This window comes from Mus caroli, unplaced genomic scaffold, assembly GCF_978045245.1.
Source record: "Mus caroli unplaced genomic scaffold, Mus_caroli_1 scaffold_12, whole genome shotgun sequence".
NCBI lineage: Eukaryota > Metazoa > Chordata > Mammalia > Rodentia > Muridae > Mus > Mus caroli.
In genome coordinates, this window is record NW_028227267.1 from 121045768 (window position 1) to 121066127 (window position 20360).

Consider the following 20360-nt stretch of genomic DNA (forward strand, 5'->3'; position numbering starts at 1 on the left):
GACTAACCACTTTAGATCCCAAGAACTAGTAGATCTTGTTTTTAAGACTAGACATGGGTTACATGTACAATAAATCTGATTTTTCATACTTAAATTATTTCATGTAATTTATCCTCTGAAGAAGACAGTGTCTAGTTAGGAAACATGAGGGTCTTCATACTGCATTCATTTCCCTTTAATGGCTCTCTTTTCTTCAAAGAAATGGTGGAGTCCAAAGGATGACATTGATTTTACAAGTTCAGAAGTGGACCTTAAAATTCTAGAAATGGTTTAAATCAAAATTACAAATATTCACTCAATGATACGAACAAAATGTTTATTTTCTGGTGAAATTTTGCTCTGTATGAAATTCACATTGAATTATGAAAATGTACAATATTTGGGGTTCTCTTGCATATATACAGTTAGATCTACTTATACACATAGTTGAATCAACCATTATTTAGAGCTAAAAAAATACCTTTTCCCTAAATGTGAATTATTTGTAAAATCCAAAATAACATAGCAAAATCATTTCTGTTTTGTTTTAAGATGAAATTTTTACTTGCAAATTTTATATTAATAATGTAAATATTTTAGAATCATGGCTTGGACTTTATCAGTCAAGTCTCCAAATGTAAAGAAAACACATGTCTACTGTGTTACTTAAAAACTAAATACCGAGAAGTATTTGAAGGGTCACTGGTGCTGGTTTTATAATAAGGTTCTCAGAACTTAATATATTTATAAAATTGTTGCCTCCATCCTGAGATTAGGGGACCCAGACATACTGGTCGTATATCTATTACTTACTGAGCTGGTAATCAATGTCAGTTTTATAAAATGAGGGAAATATAAGTTATTAAGGTATAGTAAGTGTGATTTCATTCTTTTTTTCTCTATATTTTCCATCTCTCTAAATAGATTTTAAACCAGGAAAAAACCAATTATAATAATTCAATACCAGTTCTGATGATGTGGTGGGTGACTTCCAAGCATTAAGAGTAACTAACCTTCCCATCATGGTACAATGGCCTTCAGCTTTTCTTACTATAGGACTCAGCCTTCTATAAAAATCTGGATAATGCCTATTAGAGAAACCACTGAGAGAGAATCTTTTTTTCATGTATAATATTTTAAAACTGTAACAAAGAAATAAAATCTACCCTGAACTCTTAGGCCATACATAAACAGCTTGTGGGCTGGCTTTAATCACAGCTATGTGTGGTAGTTTGCCAGACTTTGCTTCCCTGGAATTACTTTCAGTTCCTTATGGCCTTTTTCATTGAGCACATCTTTTTTATTGTTATATTTTCCTCTCTAGTTTTTATCATTTCTATAAATAGCATCTATCATAAAAGTATGTGTTCCTTTCGTATATTTTCATAAGAAAAAAGTGTTGCAATACCCTGACCATTTAGGGGTTCTCAGAATAGAGTTTAAGACATTGGAAAAATGACTTCTTTCATGAAGAATAAAGTGTGCTATGTCTTGAATTTTGGACAACATGAAAATATGTTGTAGGTCACCATGTTCTGGGGTACATTGTTATAGACTATGGAAGAAAGCTGTAGTATTTGCCTCCGTAACTTAAATTCTAATCAGTTCTTTTTCTTGGAAAACAGACTTTTTAAAAAAAAAAAAGTTAATTTTATTTGCTAATATTTGTGTGTCTGTTTGTCTATCTGTATTTGGCCCTAGCCATGCCAACATCAGTTTACCTATAAAGAAGTGATAGATTTCACACACTTTTATAGTAAAAGGAGGAAGAGGAGGAGGAAAGTGAGGAAGAAGAGAAGAAGGAGATAAAGAAGAAGAAGATGATGATGAAGGAGGAGGAGGAGGAGGGAGAGGAAGAAGAGGAGGAGGAAGAGGAAGAAATCAAACCAAATCTAAAGCACATGGTGATAGGCAAGAATATAACCTATCTCCTATCTAAATGTTTCTATACTTTGACTCCAAGATAGAAACTACCTTTTTTGAGAATGCCAAGCAAGGACAAATTCATAATGAGTAGAAGAAAATAAACAAATCTCTTTGGCTTACTTGTGGTTTTCAAAAATTACACTGGGATACATGATAATTGAAAAGGAGACATTAAGTTCACCAATTTTGATGATCTTCGCCATGCTTATTTAGCAAATCATAACTGAAGAATTCCTCCAGGGGACAAAAGTTCTAAATTTAGGAAGAGAACCATTGTTCCTTTCAGGAATCCTGAGTTCATCTGGAGTCTAGCAGCACCAGAGAATAAGTAACTTATCTCTATCAGCTCACCCAGTAAATGTCAGAATTATACTAAATGAGAACCTAGAACAAGAAAAAAAAAATACAGTGTAGTCTTAATTTACAAGCTCAACTGTCACAACTTTTCTGAAAGCTACTCAGTATTCCAGACACTTCAGTCTTGTGTTTCACTTTGTAAAACTCTTAATTACCTATGTCTTTGAATCCAGAACAACACAATTTACATTCTGGATTTGACTAAGCCTGTGCTCCAGAAAATATTTAGAAATTTGGCCTAATTGTTTCCCTAGAATATAATATTTTCCTAAAATAAAATAGAAAGTCATTTCCCACTATTTTCTGTTTCTTCTAATTTGAACCTTAGTCAGTTTAGTCTCACTAACCATCATTGAGAAATATCAAACACATATTATACGTGTGATGTTTGGAAAAAAATTAACAAAGTAATACATTTTCACTTTAAGGAACAACAAAAGATTTGTGGTTGTTGTTGTGTTAGTTTTTGTTTAAAGAACCAAATCTGATATTGGTCACTCTAGAGAGAGAGAAAAAAAAAAGATGGTTTAGTAGTTGAATCATTAATTAAATGGTCAGATATGATACATTTTGCTTACTTTCTAAAAAGCTCATAACTAGAAACACTAGAGAAAAAGTTGTAGTGTCCATTATTGATCTAGTCCTCACCCAAAGTACCCAGAACAAGCAAACACTTAAAGCAAGACTCCACATTCTCCAAAATAATAGGGAAAGTGCTCAATTCCTTTTGCTCTTCACACAGAACAAACTGTGTGTCTTTCACAATTATTTCCAAGGAAAGTAGTAAAAATTTTCAGGAACTAAACTTATTTGAAAACAAAAATGGAGTTACTTGAATTATGCAGAGGATGAACATTGAGCACTGTTGATGGATAAGCAAAGCAATCAGGTACCATAAAAAAGGTGACAGAACTAACCCTCCCCTATCAGATATGCATGCAGAAGGAATGGGTCTTCTATAGACTTGGTACAATGAACATACATACAGGAAGATATAAAACACACAGTCTATAAATACAAATGTGTTCCATCAGATTTACTATACAGAACATCAGTGATGACAGATTGCATTTAATGGTAGCAAACTGAATTTCTGAGGGAAGGAATGATGACCTTGTTCCAGAAAAATAGCAAGAGAGGTATCATCAAGGAGCTAAAATTTTCTTTGGCATGGTAAAGGGGAAAATTGAGTTTATCAACTTATTTACATGAGCGTTCTCTATATTTGGGGTGATACAATGCTATTTTGTTACACAAAATTATTTTATGGTTTCCATATGCCTTCATATAAGTATTTGATCTGATATGTCATAGCTATGAACACAACAAATGATAAGAAACACAAATTGTACAATACAGACAATCTCTCTGTATGTAAATTGAATAATACATACCAGCACTTCTGGATACATGAGTCCTAGTACATGCAGATCATTTGGTGCTTTCCTCTTCCCATGCAACAGGTGAGACCAGACACAAAGGAAATGTTCTAACTAAATCAAAGATAACAAGGACCCCACTACTAATGTGTCTAAACATATATTAGAATAAAACACTTGAATACCTACTTACAGTAATAAATGCTTTTAAAGACAACTCTTGGGAAACAAAACAGAAGGAAACACTAACATAAATCTTAGGCATTTACAAAAATAAATCTTGCCTCAATTTTAACCACTAAGTAGGTCTTGAGAACAGAAATCTCAGGTAGTGTTGATTATCAACAGAAAGATAGGTTGGTTTGGGATGTGTGTGCATGTGGAGGGTATAAGCTGTGTCTACAAACCCAACTAATAGAAAGTACAAGTTATTCATATTTCACCACATACTATGAATCTATGTCTTCCCTAAATAATCAGCTAATGAGTTTTATCTAGTTATGCATAACACCAAATCAGGAGTGGTCAAAGGGGTCATTTTGTTTTATTTTCAATTTAGCATTATTGACAATAAATCTACTCAAAGATTTTGCTAATGTTTATTTATCAAAATGGAATCTAATATGAACATGAAATGAGCATAAACACTTAAATTTATACTGAATCTTTAATTAGCTAAGCAGGCCAAAATTTTTCTACGCTGGGCAAAGGCTGTCATGGAGATTCGTGAAAACAAGGAGAAAATAATTTCCCAGTAAGTACAGTGTAGATGGGGACAATGGCAAGTGGATCATCCTGCCACATGGAAATAACAAGAGGCCAGTACATTGATCCTACATCAGTTGTTTCTTATAAAAGAGGTTCAGTTTGGTCTCAATGAATTCTTCTGAGAAGAAAACATGGAATTTTATTAAGTGTACATACAGTTAACAAATATTTTTCCAAACAATTTAGTACTAAACATTTTGAAGCTTTTTATATCTGTTATTGAACACTTTGCACGAAACCTTTAAGGTGCATCTCCAGCAATTCACAACCTTTCTAAGTATCCCTAAACTTTGAGTTCTACAGAATTCAATTCAAAATGAAATTAAAGCAATAAAACAAAATTAAATAAATCAAATGCCCAAACCCCAATTGCTGGAGTATGTTGGGTTGTCTTTAGTTTTATTTAGGGTACTCAACAAACTGTATTCTGAAATCTTGACAAATCAGTTCTAACCAGCCTGTTGGGCCTAACATAGCTGAGTTAGAGGTATGTACTGCTGACATCAAGGATACCAGGCCCCATGCTGAGCTAAAAACAAAACAAAAACAAAACAAACAAAACCAAACCAAACCAATCAAAACCCAAAATAAAAGAGCAAACAAAACCCCTAATACATCCAGTTTTAAAGCTTGTCATTAAATACCAAAAATATTAAAGTCTAATTTATACTAACGTGTGCATTGCTGCTGCAGGAAAGAACACAACAGCCGCCTTGCCCATGCTTGGCTGAGGATGAGGATAACTGGAATGCAGCCCAAATCAGGTGTGGCACTGAGTTATCTTCATTAAAAATAGGAAGGAGTCGGCCGGAAATGGATTTAGGTAGCATATTTCTTATAGTTGTAATGATTTGGGTTTTTATTCTTTTTTCCCAATAGTGAGGATTAATTGATGAAAATAAAATGAACCTTAATCAGGCCTACAAGGCCTACAGAATTCTTTGGACCCACTTTCTCAAAAACTAAGTGGGTCTTGCTCGCTGGGCAAGGCAAATGTTACCATTACCAGTAAGCTTGTGATATGTATAAAACACACACACATAAAGAAACTAAGAGGGAATGCCAAACACCTATCATAGAGAGCTTTCCATGGATTGTGTTTGACCCTTGTTCCACCCAGGCCATGCCTACCTCGGGAGCACAGCATCTCCTACTAGACAGAACATATATGTGTGTTTAATCAATAATGTGAGCCAAAGACAACAATCTTAATCTTTATAGATACTATTTGTAGTAATAGGTTTAGAAGGCTTCCTGATTCCCTAATTGTTCTCCTAAGCAAACCAACTGCAACATTTAAGATTCAGAGCAACACAATCCCTGCTAAAGGTCACAGACAGTGGAGCGAGCAGCCCTGTAAAAATGGAAAGAAGAGAAATCCATGATAGCACAGGTTTACAGCATCTAACTAGAAATTACTCAATATTATTTGTGTGCTACAAAATTGAACTTAAACACATGGATTTCGCTGAAACAGGACTCAAAAAGGATTATGGGTAGCTGTCAGCAGGCAAGGTATTGAGTGTACTTGTGAAGTATGTCATTCACATGAAGTGTCACAGTCACAGAAAAGATATTAAAAAGGCATTCCATATCTGGTAGGGCATTCCATGGTCTGAGTTTAGCTGGTTTGTCCAGGTGTCTTCTTGGTGTAGGGGGACCACAGGTTGAGATTTATCCACTTGCAACGAAGGAGGTCTGAGACAGCATAAGACAAGCGTCAGCTTGCTTGCTGGGGCTTTTCCGCCACAGGAGCAGGAATGTCTAGTAAGGATAAATCACTCCACTGTGCTCGGGACAAGTAAGTCAGGACACCTGAGGATCTGGCTATGTGGTCTTGCACTTGTTGACTGGTTTGCCTCCATTCATTATTGCAGATGCACTTGTACTTTTGCTTGGTGTCACCCCAGCTTTCGGGACTGTTTCACCAACATCATGCAAGGATGGTTCTCGGTACATGGCAACTAGGAATGTAAAGAAAGGCAGATGAAAAGAAGAGGTTTGTGGTTACCATGCAAGAATAGCACATCACCTTTTGCACAAACCTCAGCCAGTCTATGTCTGTTTTCTGAGAATGAACTCAATCCCATTGATAACAGGACAGCAGCTTTAAGGCAGTCATTCCCAGTCCCTAAGTTAAGACATCATTTTCAATGCATTCTCTAATTTATACAATGAAATACGTGCATATACATGTACTTAGATTTTTGTCTAGGAAAGTTTAAATAAAAGCTATGGCCTCCTTGTAGACCTATAAAGCAACAAAGTACACATAATATTTAACCATGCATGAGCATGTGTGCACGTGTTTCTCTCCAGGAGGAAAAGCATTTGACTTAATTCTATTTTCACCTGAGAACACTAAGCTATTTTTCTCTCCAGTGGTTTAAAAGACATACGGTCATGCTGGGTTCCTCTCGAAAGCTACACACAGCATTAGTAATAAAGGCTTCCTTTTGCTAAATCCAGAGCCTTCTATGAAGAATTGTTTCTATTCCGTTCCCACTATCATAGTAAAGTCCTTTACAAAACTGAAAGCAACTGTGTGCATTTATATTTATATCTACTTTTGATTCATTATTTAAAAAATCAAATGGTTAGTAGGATTCAGGTATAAAACAGTAACTGCAGCTGAGACTACTGCCTGAGAAAAATTTGAGGAACTGGCTGACTTGTGCCTGGTGACATGAGTGCCATGCTTCATGTCACATTTTTAGAAAATACTTTTACAGAATCCTGGGAAAGAGTATTTAAGAGTATCTAACATTTGGAAAAACTAGTTGACATAAAGTCATTTGCCACCAGAAATATAATTATATCTGAACTGCCCAGCAAGCTGCTTGGGTTTTGAAAGCTTAGAAGTTTCAGAAAAGACCCTAGGATCAATTCCACAAGTGCTGTAAAGGGATCTTGCATCTGCATCAATGTATCTCATGGGTTGTCTTAGCATACTTACAAAAGTAAATGTACACTGAGCTAAATGACTTGAAAAGTATGTAAAAGTTGCCAATCTCTAACCCAGGAAGTTGTGTCCAATTGATAACCCTTCATAAATAAAAAATTTGTTTTCACCAGTCAAGTCTCACTGGCTATACAAACTACTCTAAAGGCCTAGCCCCATGCTCAGCAGTAGATGGCAAACAAAATGAACTCAGTGGTATTTATGAGAGGTTCTTTGACTCATAATACATTTTCAAGACTTTAGGCTTTTGGTTGTTTTGTTTCCTTACAGGTCCGTGTGTATATGTGTATGTGTATGTATATGTGGTATTGTGTTTTTATGGGATTGGTGTTGTGTAAATGTGTGGGTCTCTGCGTCTGTATGTATATCTTGAGCTCTTTCTTTGACTTTGTTTTTTTAATGTTTGTTTGTTTCCTATTTTGGTTAATATTATTTTATATAATTTTATTATTTTAAATGACTGTTTCTTTTCTTAGGCTAGAGAGAAAGAAGTGGTGTGGATATGTGTGGGTAGGAAAGTGGGGACTATATGGGGGGAGTTGGTGGAAGGGAAACAGCAATTAGAATATATTGTATTGAAAATCTATTTTTAGCTTAAAAAGAAAAAGAAAAAAGACAGTCTTCATTCTGGAAGCACCTCCAGTCTCTCACTCCCATTCAAATCAGGACCCAATAGTATCAAAGCTTTGACTAACATCACATATGAAATAAAGCTGAGTGGGAGATGTGACTGCCCAGAGTATCCAGAAGCAATGGTCCTGTGGAAATATCTCTACTTGTCCTAAAGCTCTCAGATGTGTAATTTATACCCTAGTGGGGCTTGTAAAGTTTGAAATTCATATCCCTCTAATAATCTTCACTGTTAAGCATTGTTTTTCAGAAGTAGTGTTTTAAAAGAATAAAGCACACCACTTTGTTTTGGTTAGAGTACCTCTGTCCAGGTATTATTTTAAAACATGATAAAATAGCACTTTTCTCTCTTTATATGTACACATCATACTCACACAACAGTTCAGCTTAGAGCTAGAATACCAAGAAATAGGATTTATTTGTGATTAAACTGTTTATACCACAGTGGGAGAATCTCTGATGTTTTCTATGGCCTTCATGATATTTATTATACGTCTCCAACCTGACCTACCTACAGGAGCAAGGCTGGGGTCTGCCCAGTGGTTGGAGGTAATACCAAAGCATCAAGCCTGAAACAAAAACTGAAATGTTCGATAGATAGGCTGGCTACACCTCCAAGAAATCCCTGCTAGTACCATGTCAGTCTCAAGAGGGACCTGGTGGCCTTTTCTTTTATCCCAGGAACCTGGGCCACCTCTATAAGCTTGCTTGCTGGCTCTGCTATTTTCTCCATTTCACTTCTTCAGAAAACTTTGGAATAGACTTAAGGTCAATTTTTTCAGCTCTAAATTTTAACATAAATAATAGTAAATAGCCCTTTGGCAGAATCATTAATGATCAAGGTACATATGTTTATATTTTTCTAATTAATTGATAGAGCATGGTAGCCTGTGCCTTAGGATTTGATCAAAATAAATGTAAAGGAGCTATTATTTAGAGTTGAAAGTAGGTAAGTTCCTTTAGTGCAGGGAAATAATTTAATAAAAGGAAAATTATTTATGTAGCATGGGACTTTATAGAGTTCTTTAAGGGTTATCTGCAAGAATTATAATAATTCAAAAGAAACTTTACCTAGATATTCTGAAAATAAGCCAATTCTTTAAGTTCCATGTGAAAATAATTTCTTATATATTTATCATTATATATTCATAAGAACATAGATTTTTATTTCTCAAATAATCGAAAGTCATGAAGTACTTAGAGCATTTGGGATAATGAGGATTTGTGACATTGAAAGTTTTCTGCTACACATACACATACACAAGCACACACACACACACATGCACACATGTACACATGCAGACAGCATATACAGACAGTCAAGTATATAGAAGGGAAATATTCACCCCCACTTTGATGCACAGAACTGAAAATCCTTGCTCCTACATATGTTAAGCACATGTTCTACCACAAACCTGCACGTGGTGACCCCATGAAGCTTAGCAAAGCAGCATAAGGAGAAATCTGTGTGAACACCACTCCAATAAAGAACATTTATATCCGTCTCTGGAAGGTTCCTGAGGCGATGCCAGACGTATCTATGTGAAAATTAAAGTCTGCAGCAGCACTCAAGAGGATGATGCATGTGATATACTCACCTTCCAATGGCTTGGGTAGAAAATGAGCTGCTGGTTTGGTTTTCTTTACTCTGTTTCCTTTCATAACTTGCCCTTCCTTATTTAATCCCAAAAACCAGGCTCGGCCAGACTCCTGTTGCCTGTACAGCATGGATGAGTAGATTACATAATAGTTTTCAAAAACAGACTCTTTAAACTTGCATTCAGGGGTAAAAAGTTCCTATTGGGAGAAAAGAAGAGAAGAGAGTTAAAGTAGTAAGCAGAAGATTCCAGTGTTCACTTGGTCTGCATGGATTTCTCTGAGGAGCCAACCCTCATACTAGGGGTAAAGGGAACTGAGTCCTCCTGCATGCAGAAGCTCTCTATACATAATTTTCAATAACAAAGGAATTTGGAGAGTCCATAATTGGTAGAAATTATATATATATATATGTATATATATATATATATATATATATATATATATATATATATGCAAGGTTGTATCTCCTCTAGTAAGGAAATAAAAAATGTAAGCCAGGCATGGTAGCTCATGCTTGTAATTTGAACATTCAGAAAGATGAGGCAGGAGGATTGCTGTGGGTTTGAAGACAGTCGGAGCACAATGACACATGACAGCAACACCTACATAGCAAGATCCTGTATCAAATCATAAAAACCCAAAGAAAAATGAACCATACCGTACTTTCACTTAATCAAAGCCCAATTCAATCACTATCTAACCACTAACCACATGACTGTAGCATTATCTATTCCCCATAAAGTTTACAAAGCTATTTAAGATACAATATGTTTTACATTATTTTCACCAAATAACTTTGCAACATTGTAACAGTAAGTAAACAGCTGTTACAATAAGTAACATTAGTTGTAGTTGTAAGTAGATTAGTGTTATAGAGTGACAAATTTATACTACTGAGGAACTGAAACTTCAAACTAAAGTTATGATAATGAGATGGCAAGGAGTTATTGGAGTGTGACGATCTAGGGCCAGACATCATATTAGCTGATAGAAGCTGGAAATAATTACCAAATTTCATGGTTTTTGAACCCTATTGAAACTCTTGAAGATCAACAGCAAAACTCTGCCCTGACTAAAAACCACCCTACAATTTGGAGAGTACAGTGTGTTAAACAGATTTAAGCTCTTGCCATCATCTTCATTAACAGTGAACAGCACATAGCTTTAGTATTATTATAAATATCACACATATTTCACAGATGATTTTACATATTTGTGAAATTTATTTGAAATAAATATTATTTCATGCTTATCTATAAGAATGCACAGCAATACAGCTTACAAGTATTTCTGACAGCATCCAATTAAATAGAACTTTAAAGTCCCTTTTTTGTGAAGACTGTAGAATAAACCATCTTTATTTCTTTTGGTTAAAAACAATGGATTTGAATCTGGCATTTCTGTGTACTGCTCATTCCTTACGTTCAGTACATTGGTGATGTACACCTAGCAGTATAAACAACTATCAGAAGGGAAAACACACTGAAATAGTGTCTTCAACAAAGGTGAGAGCCATGCACCAAATACAGGTGGCTCAGTAGAAGCAGACAGTATGCAGAAAGGCCTAGCCACTCTTCTCGAATTCCTAAAGCAGCTCGTCAATTTCATTCTCCATATCCTCAGTGTGCTGGATACACTGGCAGAGCTCACAGATAAGGAATGCTCCTAGAGTGGCCTCTCATGCTTGTCCTGGTTGTCCACATTGACCACATGAACTGGCTGGCAGGACTCCTGATCTCTGGAGTTCAAATCTGCTACAACCTAGTCAGAGATTCTCTTCACAAGTGAAGATCAGGTCAAACAGGTCTGTGCAGTTTTGGAACCTTTCTGGATGGGGCTTGATTCTTTTATTTCTGTCCAACGTATGTAAAATTCCATTTTGTGTATAGAGTTCTTTGTCTTTCCTGAGGAGATCATTGTACATTCTGGTCATATATGGTTTTGAAATCATAAACATTGGACTTGTCAGTTGCTGGTCCTGGGAACATCACTAGTTTCTTTTCCAAAGGAACAGACACTGAAATGACGGTTGCTCAGGATGTCGTGTGCTTTCATGCTCCGATTCTGGTTACTTGAGCATACCACCATCAATCACCCTCGGCACTGATCAAGACATGGCACCTACCCAACTACCCACTGCACTTCAGAACTTTAAAATTCTAACCTCCTAGTGGCAAACTATGTAAGATGTTTAACTAGTTTTTGTAGCCGATAAGAATAGGCTATGTTCTGTGCTATCTATCTATCTATCTATCTATCTATCTATCTATCTATCTAAATATATATATATATATATATATATTTTACAATTCTTTGCGTAAAATATAAAATCTCTAAAAATTGAATTTATGTTGAATTGTCATAAGAAATGTTTCATAATTGCATATGGAAAATGCTTTCCAAAAGAGGTGCGTTATCAAATGATATCTTCTGCAGTATAAATTTATTCAGTGTGCTCTATATATTTGCTTCACCAGAAATTAATTTTCCAAGGAGAAGTGGATCATAGGAAAGATGACAGATGCAGTGATCAATAAAAGACATTAGCAAAACAAAACGCCCCTCCTTACAGGGATATGTAAGGTCTTCCAACATGATACTACCTCAGATTTTAAAAAGAACCTACCCAAATAAATGTCCTGGCCTTCTACTAAATTTCTGTTCTCCAAATACCCTCTTTATAGTTCTCTCATTAATAAATGGAGTCCTACTGTGTCAGCATCTAAGAGATGTCACAGAGGAAAGTAGATAAATTGGGAAAAGCAAAATGTTCCAAACCTGGCTTGTCCCCTGTGATGGTTAGCTTTCAGATTACTTAAGAAAATAGTCTCAATTAGGGATACCTTATGGGCATGTCTGTGAGGGGTTTGCTAATTAAGTTAATTGATGTAGGAAAAACCAGCCTATTGTGAGTGGCAACATCCCCAAGAGAGTTTGTCCTGAACTATATTAGGATGGAGAAATTGGAATAATCAAGCTAGCACAGCAAGTAAGTCAACTTATATGCATTCATCTTACATGCATCCATTTCTTTCTGTTTTTGGCTGTGTGGTGATATGACTAAATATGTGAACTTCCAGCCTTGACTTCTCCATTATGACATGGACTTGTAAGATGAAACAAACTCCTTGTTTATCTAAGTTGCTTTTAGTTATGTTTTATCACAATAACACAATAAAAAATATGAGAGTCTCCAACAGACCAATAAATCTGCCATCTTGATTGAAACTAAGTCTTCTAGGTCTTGGTATGACACATGTATTCTTGAGATAATCTAAGGTGAAAAAGCATGTTATCTGCTAGTAAAAGCCTGCCTCAAAATATCAAAGAGTATGATGTTAACAGCTGACCGAGGACCCTGAGGCGACACCCAGTCATCCCTGGGGTAAAGGAGAGAGGGATAATGGAAGAGGTTCCCAACACTGACCAGAGTGTGCAGTGCATCTTGATGGAGCAGAGACTCTCTATGATTTAAAGCTTTATTCTAGAAATGCAGGGGGAAAGAGAGAAGAGAGAGAGAGAGAGAGAGAGAGAGAGAGAGAGAGAGAGAGAGAGAGAGAGAGAGAGAGGAGAAAGAGGAGAAAGGAGTGAGAGAAGTGAGAGGTAAGAGAACAAAGGAGTGAGAGAGTGCGAGAAGTAAGAGAGGGAAGTGGGGGCCTAATAGCCCCTTTTATGGTCTTCACTGTTGCTAGGTAACTGGAGAGGAGTTTAGCCTGAACATCAGAAGCTTGGGCCATTGCTTAAGTGACTACTGATCATGCTTCTCTTGTGGGGGCTGTGGGAGGTGGTAGCTTAGGCAGGGGCCAGAGTTCCAGAAGCATGAGGGAACACCTACCCTGTCATGAAAGTCAATTATGACCTCAGGGTTCAGACCTCAGCTTGACTGGAGACCAGCCTGCAATTCCGTACCCTCTGCCCTCTGAGCATAAGAGTTACAGGTCTATATTGTCATGGCTGACTTTTACCATGGGTGCTTGAGATCTAAACTCAGATCCTCCTGTTTGCATGGCAAGTACTCTGATCATTAAACCTTTTCTTTAGCTCCTGTTTATATTACTTTGTGAGCTTTGCCTGTGACTCCAAAAACTTATGTATCTTCTGACTTTCATCTGAGCATTTGAGAGACAGAGGAAGATGAGTCTCTGTGAATTTAAAGGCCAGCTTGGTTTAACATTGTGAGTTTTAGGACAATAAGGCTGACCCTATCTCAAAAAACAAAGCAAACACACACACACACACACAAACAACAACAAAAAACCATCTCAAGAGAACTATGTAATACTTGTGAGGACTGGTTGGTATATTCTGGGCCATTTTATTCCTGGTTAAATAATCAAAGTGAATACATACACTTACAATATTCTAAGATGCTCTTATCTAACACAGTTTTCTTAAGACTTTAAAAGAACTTAATTTATTCTTCAATTGTTGTAGCCAAAGAAATGTCAGCATTCTTAGGAGAAATACTAAAACTACACACAGAAGGGCCTAGTTACTATCATTTGTTATAAATATACTTTCAATATGTAAATGGAAGAAAAATAGAATAGAGGATTATGATCTATATGTCCAGACAGACAAGGTTCAACCAGTGTTTGATTTCTTTTTAGCTGAGTGTTCTTGGGAAAATGGTTTTATCTCCCTGGGTTTCAGTTCACATTTCTAAGACAAAGTTGAAATTATAGACAAAAAGCTGTCTGGGAGAACTGGTGTGAATTAACTCATTTTAGAATGATAAAATAATAATAAGTACTTGCTATTTTTTATGAAATACATTATTCATTATATAGTATAACTTTCTGTATGTTATTTCAATACTTGAGTCTAATGATATTACTACAGATCAAAATTCAGCTGCATGATTAGTCAATAAACATGGCTTCACATCAAGTATTGAGTTGAACACCAGATATGACAAATATGAATAAAATAATTCATTTCATTTAAAAAGCCATATAGGTACATATTATTATGGAAGGCTGGCATCTTGGATGAGAGAAGGATTATAGATGTAGTATATAGCATTGTGACAAATCAGAGACAGAAAATGCCATGGTGTATTAGGAGAACCATAAGCAGTTTGCAAAGATATAGGTACTGCAGAGAAGAAACAGAAAGTGATGTGGAAGGAAAGGCAGGCTTGCATTTATAATAAAGGTTTTATATACTGCCAAGATAATGAACCCTATTGTCAGTAAGAAACATGGCACTCTTGAATAAGCAACAGAGTAAACACAAAGTGACTGTCAGTGTGCAAGACAAATTTATATAGTTATGTTATGTTTCAACACTAGTATGTTGATTCCTAATCTCTAGAGAAATGGACTGGCAAGTGTTAGGTAGGGCAATATCATTTTGTGAAGTTCCCTCACTTTGACTAAATTTATAATTTTTTTTTTTTTTTTTGAGACAGGGTTTCTTTGTATAGCCCTGGCTGTCCTGGAACTCACTTTGTAGACTAGGCTGGCCTCGAACTCAGAAACCCGCCTGCCTCTGCCTCCCGAGTGCTGGCATTAAAGGTGTGTGCCACCACGCCCGGCTTAAATTTATAATTCTTGAAATTAAGGTACTTTGGTTTCTAGAAATAAATTCAATTGTTTCTCTAGGTTTGTGTCTTTCCTGCCCTATCAGCCTCAAGTCCCAGCCAGCCAGGAAAGCTGATTTTCCGTTAGACACTTGACATTCTTTACCTGACTACTCACTGTTTGTCCTTACCAATGACTAACTGCAGGCTACAAACAAAACTTTATAATCTATTTCCCCCTCCCCCTTCCTCTAACATGTATGAAAATGAAACCTTAGTCTGCCACAGGAGCATGAACTGTATTCAATGTTCTTGCCATGGCACCATCTGTCTATGGCTTTAATTCCTTTTAATAAATCTCTTACTAAAAAGATAATCTATCCCAGTGTTCACCTTTGAAGCAAAATATGAGACCTCTCAGGAAGTTGTCTGTTAAAAATTACATTATTTTCACTAATATTGATAGTATGAGAACGATTCACAAGGCATAAACAAATGCTATCCAAATTATAAGCTACAAAACTGAATTCTCAATTTTATAATATCTAAGAAAGAGGAAGAAAACATGTTATGCAAATAATTCAGGAGGTGAAATCTTTTTCTTGATGCTAACTTGTAAAGAAACTTATAAAAGTAACATTGATCAACACAAAGGAAAAAAATTCTTGATATTAGACCCAACTATAGTTTTGTATTTGAATACTACAGATGCATTAGGGAGATAGACTGCATTGGGAAAGTTCAGTAAATAGAACTTGAAATAGTTGTAATTGATGAGACCAGGGATCATGTGGGCATTGGAGGCTGTAGTAAGCAGAAGTGAAGCAAGCTGGCAAGCAGGGTTCGCTGACAAGGATAAATGTGTAGCTCTGGCCCTGCACCGGGCAGACAGTGGTGGGAACAAACTGAAGAGGCTGTGCATTGCATGAAAAGTTAGAACTTTATATCTTGAGAAGATCTGAGTTTTCAGAAAAAAAAATAACTTTTTTTGTTTTCGGTCATAACGCCTGTTCATCTTGACTATTTCTTCAGTGTATTTCTCAACATGGAGAAGCTCAAGGGCTGGGATGGACCCAGTACACTTCCACTTTGATGCCTCCAATAGATTGAAAAAAGCAGGGATTCCAGGCTATCTCTGAAGCTCTAATTTATGTTTCTTATTTAGTGAACTAAATAAGACTACTGTGACAGAATACTGGCAGTGGTAATAAGAGAACGCTTATTTAAATTTAAGCTTAAATATAAACTCTTTGAAAGTGCCAAAAACGAGATAGATAAGGAATTTGATGTGTCTTTTTCGACTCTTGTCTACCTATATTTAGAACTACCACCCTGACAACAAGCCCAGCAGTCAAGTTCCAGTAGAAGATTAAGTATTTATTTGCACCAATGCCAAATTAAACCATCAAATTATAGAATAGGGGGGAAAAAAGGCACACCACAATGCAGACAGAAGTTTCAAATCTCCTTTTCTGTTGTGGTTGCTCTGGGACGAAAGCACCATCTGCAGTGTGTTCTTTATTCAGGGAAACCCCTGATGGTCTATGTGCATGTGCAAAGATAGTCTTCTGGGTTGTAGATGAAAGGGGAGGATGATAGGAGGAGACTGTCCATGTTCTACACTCATAAGAAATGAATTAGCCACAAACCCAGAAGGTTAGGCATAAACAAAGTATAATGTCAGTACTGACATGACCTTGAGATGTGCAGTAGGCTGTGGTCTTCAGACTGTTGACTCAAAAACACAACTTTACTGCAAGTTGGAAAGAGAGGTTTTTCTGAAGCCATGAGTCACCACAGCCTGGGAACTCACATTTAGGTTACCCAACTTCCATGTCCCAGTGAAGTAGCAGGTTTTTGAAGGTTTTGTAATGACAGAATGAAATCATAAATTGAGATACTTTTCAAATATAGTGGTAGAGTCATCAGAATAGCAGCAAAGCAAGAGAATTCACAGCTATGGGCCTCAGATGCTATCTGATGACAGTTTTAGACTTTTGATTTGGTGGAAATGAGGGTTTTTTTCTTTTTTAAGTTAATAAATCCCAAAGATTTTTATCTGCTAGTTGCAAAGGTCAGATGCAGAGGTGGACAAGGAATGGCTAGTTAGGTGGGTAAAGATAGCCCAAGATAAAATATAATTAGGCTCTGGATCTGCAACATTCCATTCTCCCCACAATCATGGAAGTTCTTATCAATTTGAGTTCAGCCTTGTAGAAAGTTCATGCAAGTGCAGGTTTTGTTTGTTTTATTTCAGCAATTTTTTTTATTTTATTTTCACAAGATCAAGTCTAACTCTTGTGGAGTGAATACAGCTCTATCACCAAAGGCAATAACATTTATTTTGAGTCAAATGTTAGAGATTGTGGTTGGAAACATGGATTTAGGTTGCTCTGAAAGATGGGTTCCAGTTTGAAATCAGTAAAATAAACTTCCAGAGTACCAGAATAAAAGACATTCATAAGCAATGTGTTCTGAACCTAGTCAGGAATGAGCAGACTTAAAGGACTATCAGGGAGGACTCCTCTTTTCTGTAACTATTAGCTTGTAAAACCAGGGAGTAATCATTGCAGGAATTTGAGTACTAGTTAAAAGAATTAAATTTTAATGATATCTCTTGCTCTGGGTGGGGACATGACACCCTACATTGCACAAAAGGTAATTTAGCAGAAGGCTTTATAGTTGGCAGTAAAGACGGACTGTTACCAGAGGAATTTGAGCAGCCCCACACTGGGTGCCATATTCTACTTACAAAATCTAGAACCCCTTCTGCTGTTTCTAGTTTAAACACAAGAGAATTTTAAAATAGAAGTAAAAGGGAGATTGAGAACAACTTTACTAAAGTTTAAGAGAAAAACAGCAAGGCAGCTAACCTTTAAACTATTATGTTTATGTTGATGGATGATGAACAGAGAAAAAAAGAAAGTTACAATATGTTGTTAGGATCTGGCATGTACAGCAATGGAGTTCAAAAGAGTGGAGAACTGACTTCACACAAGCAAAGTGAGAAAGCCCAGAACATAATAAAACATCTACTACAAAAAGAAAAGACAAAAGGGTAGAAAGAACAGAGCTGTGTGCTTTTTCTGGGTTAAGACTCAGAAAATAGGCTGGCCAGTGATTTTCTCTAAGTGTCCATACTACAAGGGGAAGGTTACTGCAAAAGAAAAACATATTATTAATTAGAATATAAATTCCACTCACCTAGTTATATAGCTGAGAATATTATATCTCCATCTAGGTCTTGATAATAGCTATGTTCTAGTCTTCAGACCATAATGGGCCTCAAAAAATCACCTATCTTCCATCTTTTTATATGCTGATTTAAGTCCTCAGGAGACTTATTTTCTGGCAAAAAGGAGGTGGAGTCCACTCTCTTTGAAGGGGAGAGATGTTCCCTAGGACCTCCAGGGCAGCTTGCTGACATTTCTGTAGTTACCTAAGTAAGAATAGAGCTGTCTCTCCCTTTAGAGTTCATTGAAATCATTCTTTCTATCCTTCTGGAAACTTGTCTGTTGTAAGGAGTTAAGAATGAAGTTCTTTGGCAAATGGATGAAACTAGAAAACATCATCCTGAGTGCATCACAAAAGAACACACATGGTATGCACTCACTGATAAGTGGATATTAGCCCAGAAGTTTGGAATACCCAAGATACAATTCACAGACAACATGAAACTCAAGAAGGAAGATCAGTGTGGATACTTTGGTCCTTCTTAGAAGGGGGATCAAAATACCCATAGGAAAAGATACAGAGACAAAGTTTGAAGCAGAAATTGAGGGAAAGGCCATCTAGTGACTGTCCCACCTGGGGATCCATCCCACATACAGTCACCAAACTTAGACACTTGTGGATACCAACAAGTGCTTGCTGAAAGGAACCTGATATAGCTCTCTCTTGAGAGGCTCTGGCAGTGCCTGACAATTATAGAAGTGAATGCTCACAGCCATCCATTGGACCGAGCACAGGGTCCTTAATGAAAGAGCTAGAGAAAGGACTGAAGGAGCTGAAGGGGTTTGCAGCCCCATAGGAGAAAAAACGCTATGAACCAACCAGTACTTCCAGAGCTCCCAGGGACTAAACCACCAAACAAAGAGTACACATAGATGACCTCTAAGATCCAGCCACATATGTAGCAGAGGATGGCCTTGTGGTACATCAATGAAAGGAGAGATCCTTGTTCTTATGAAGGCTCTATGCCCCAGTGTAGGGGAATGCCAGAACATGGAAGCAAGAGTGGGTGGGGTAGTGAGTAGGGGAAGGGGGATGGCATAGGGGTTTTTTTTTTTTTGGAGGGGAAATGAGGAAAGGGGATAAAATTTGAAATGTAAATAAAGTAAATATCTACTAAAAATTCCAAGAACCATCCCTAAACATGGAAATCAGCACAATGGAGTCTCTTGCACTGGCCACTGCCACCCTGTGAACACGTTTCTTCTCATTGGTCCATTGGGCCATTGTCTACTGTCATCCCCTGAAGATCCTGCATTTTACCTGGACATAAACTCCCTTTTGTGCTATAATCTCTCTTCCTCTCTTTTCTTTTCTCTTTTCTTTTCTTTTCTCTTTTCTTTTCTTTTCTTTTGGATATTTTATTTATTTACATTTCAAATATTATCCTGGTTCCTGGTTGGTCCCCCCCCTTCCCCGAAAAACACCCTCCTCCTATCTCCCTCCCCATTCCCCTGCTCACCAACCCACCCACTCCTACTTCCTGGCACTGGCGTTCCCCTACACTGGGGCATAGAGCCTTCAAAAGACCAATTGTTGATGTCCGACTAGGCCATCCTCTACTATATATGCAGCTGGAGCCATGAGTCCCTCCATGTGTACTTTTGGTTGGTGGTTCAGTTCCTGGGAGCTCTGGGGTTACTGATTAGTTCATATTGTTTTTCCTCCTATGGGCTGCAAACCCCTTCAACTGCTTCAGCTAGGTCCTTTCTCTAGCTCTTTCATTGGGGACCCTGCGCTCAGTCCAATGGATCACTGTGAGCATCCACTTCTGTATTTGTGAGGCACTGGAAGAGCCTCTCCGAAGACAGTTACATCAGGCTCCTGTCAGCAATCACTTGTTGGCATCCACAGCAGTGTCTGGGTTTGGTGACCGTATATGAGATGGACCCCCAGGTGGACCAATCTCTGGATGGTCATTTCCTTAGTCTCTACACAACACTTTGTCTCTGTAACTCCTTCCATGGGTGTTTTGTTCCCCTTCTAAGAAGGATCGAAATATCCA

General features: G+C 37.0%; 1 protein-coding gene and 1 pseudogene across 6 annotated transcripts in view; both read right to left on the reverse strand.

Moving 5' to 3' along the window:
• Positions 1 to 2: 2 nt before the first annotated feature.
• Fgf14 (fibroblast growth factor 14) overlaps positions 3 to 20360 on the reverse strand; it is a 700985-nt gene continuing 680627 nt past the window's right edge. For all 6 annotated transcript variants that reach the window (XM_021181486.3, XM_085828904.1, XM_085828905.1 and 3 more), the window contains 2 exons: positions 9600 to 9798; positions 3 to 6373 (listed from right to left, as the gene is read on the reverse strand). In XM_021181486.3, coding sequence (XP_021037145.1) covers positions 6237 to 6373; positions 9600 to 9798 — 336 coding nt within the window. In that variant the 3' untranslated portion in view covers positions 3 to 6236. The remainder of the gene's footprint in view (positions 6374 to 9599; positions 9799 to 20360) is intronic.
• On the reverse strand, positions 11135 to 13359 carry LOC110309628 (RNA polymerase II subunit A C-terminal domain phosphatase SSU72-like; annotated as a pseudogene).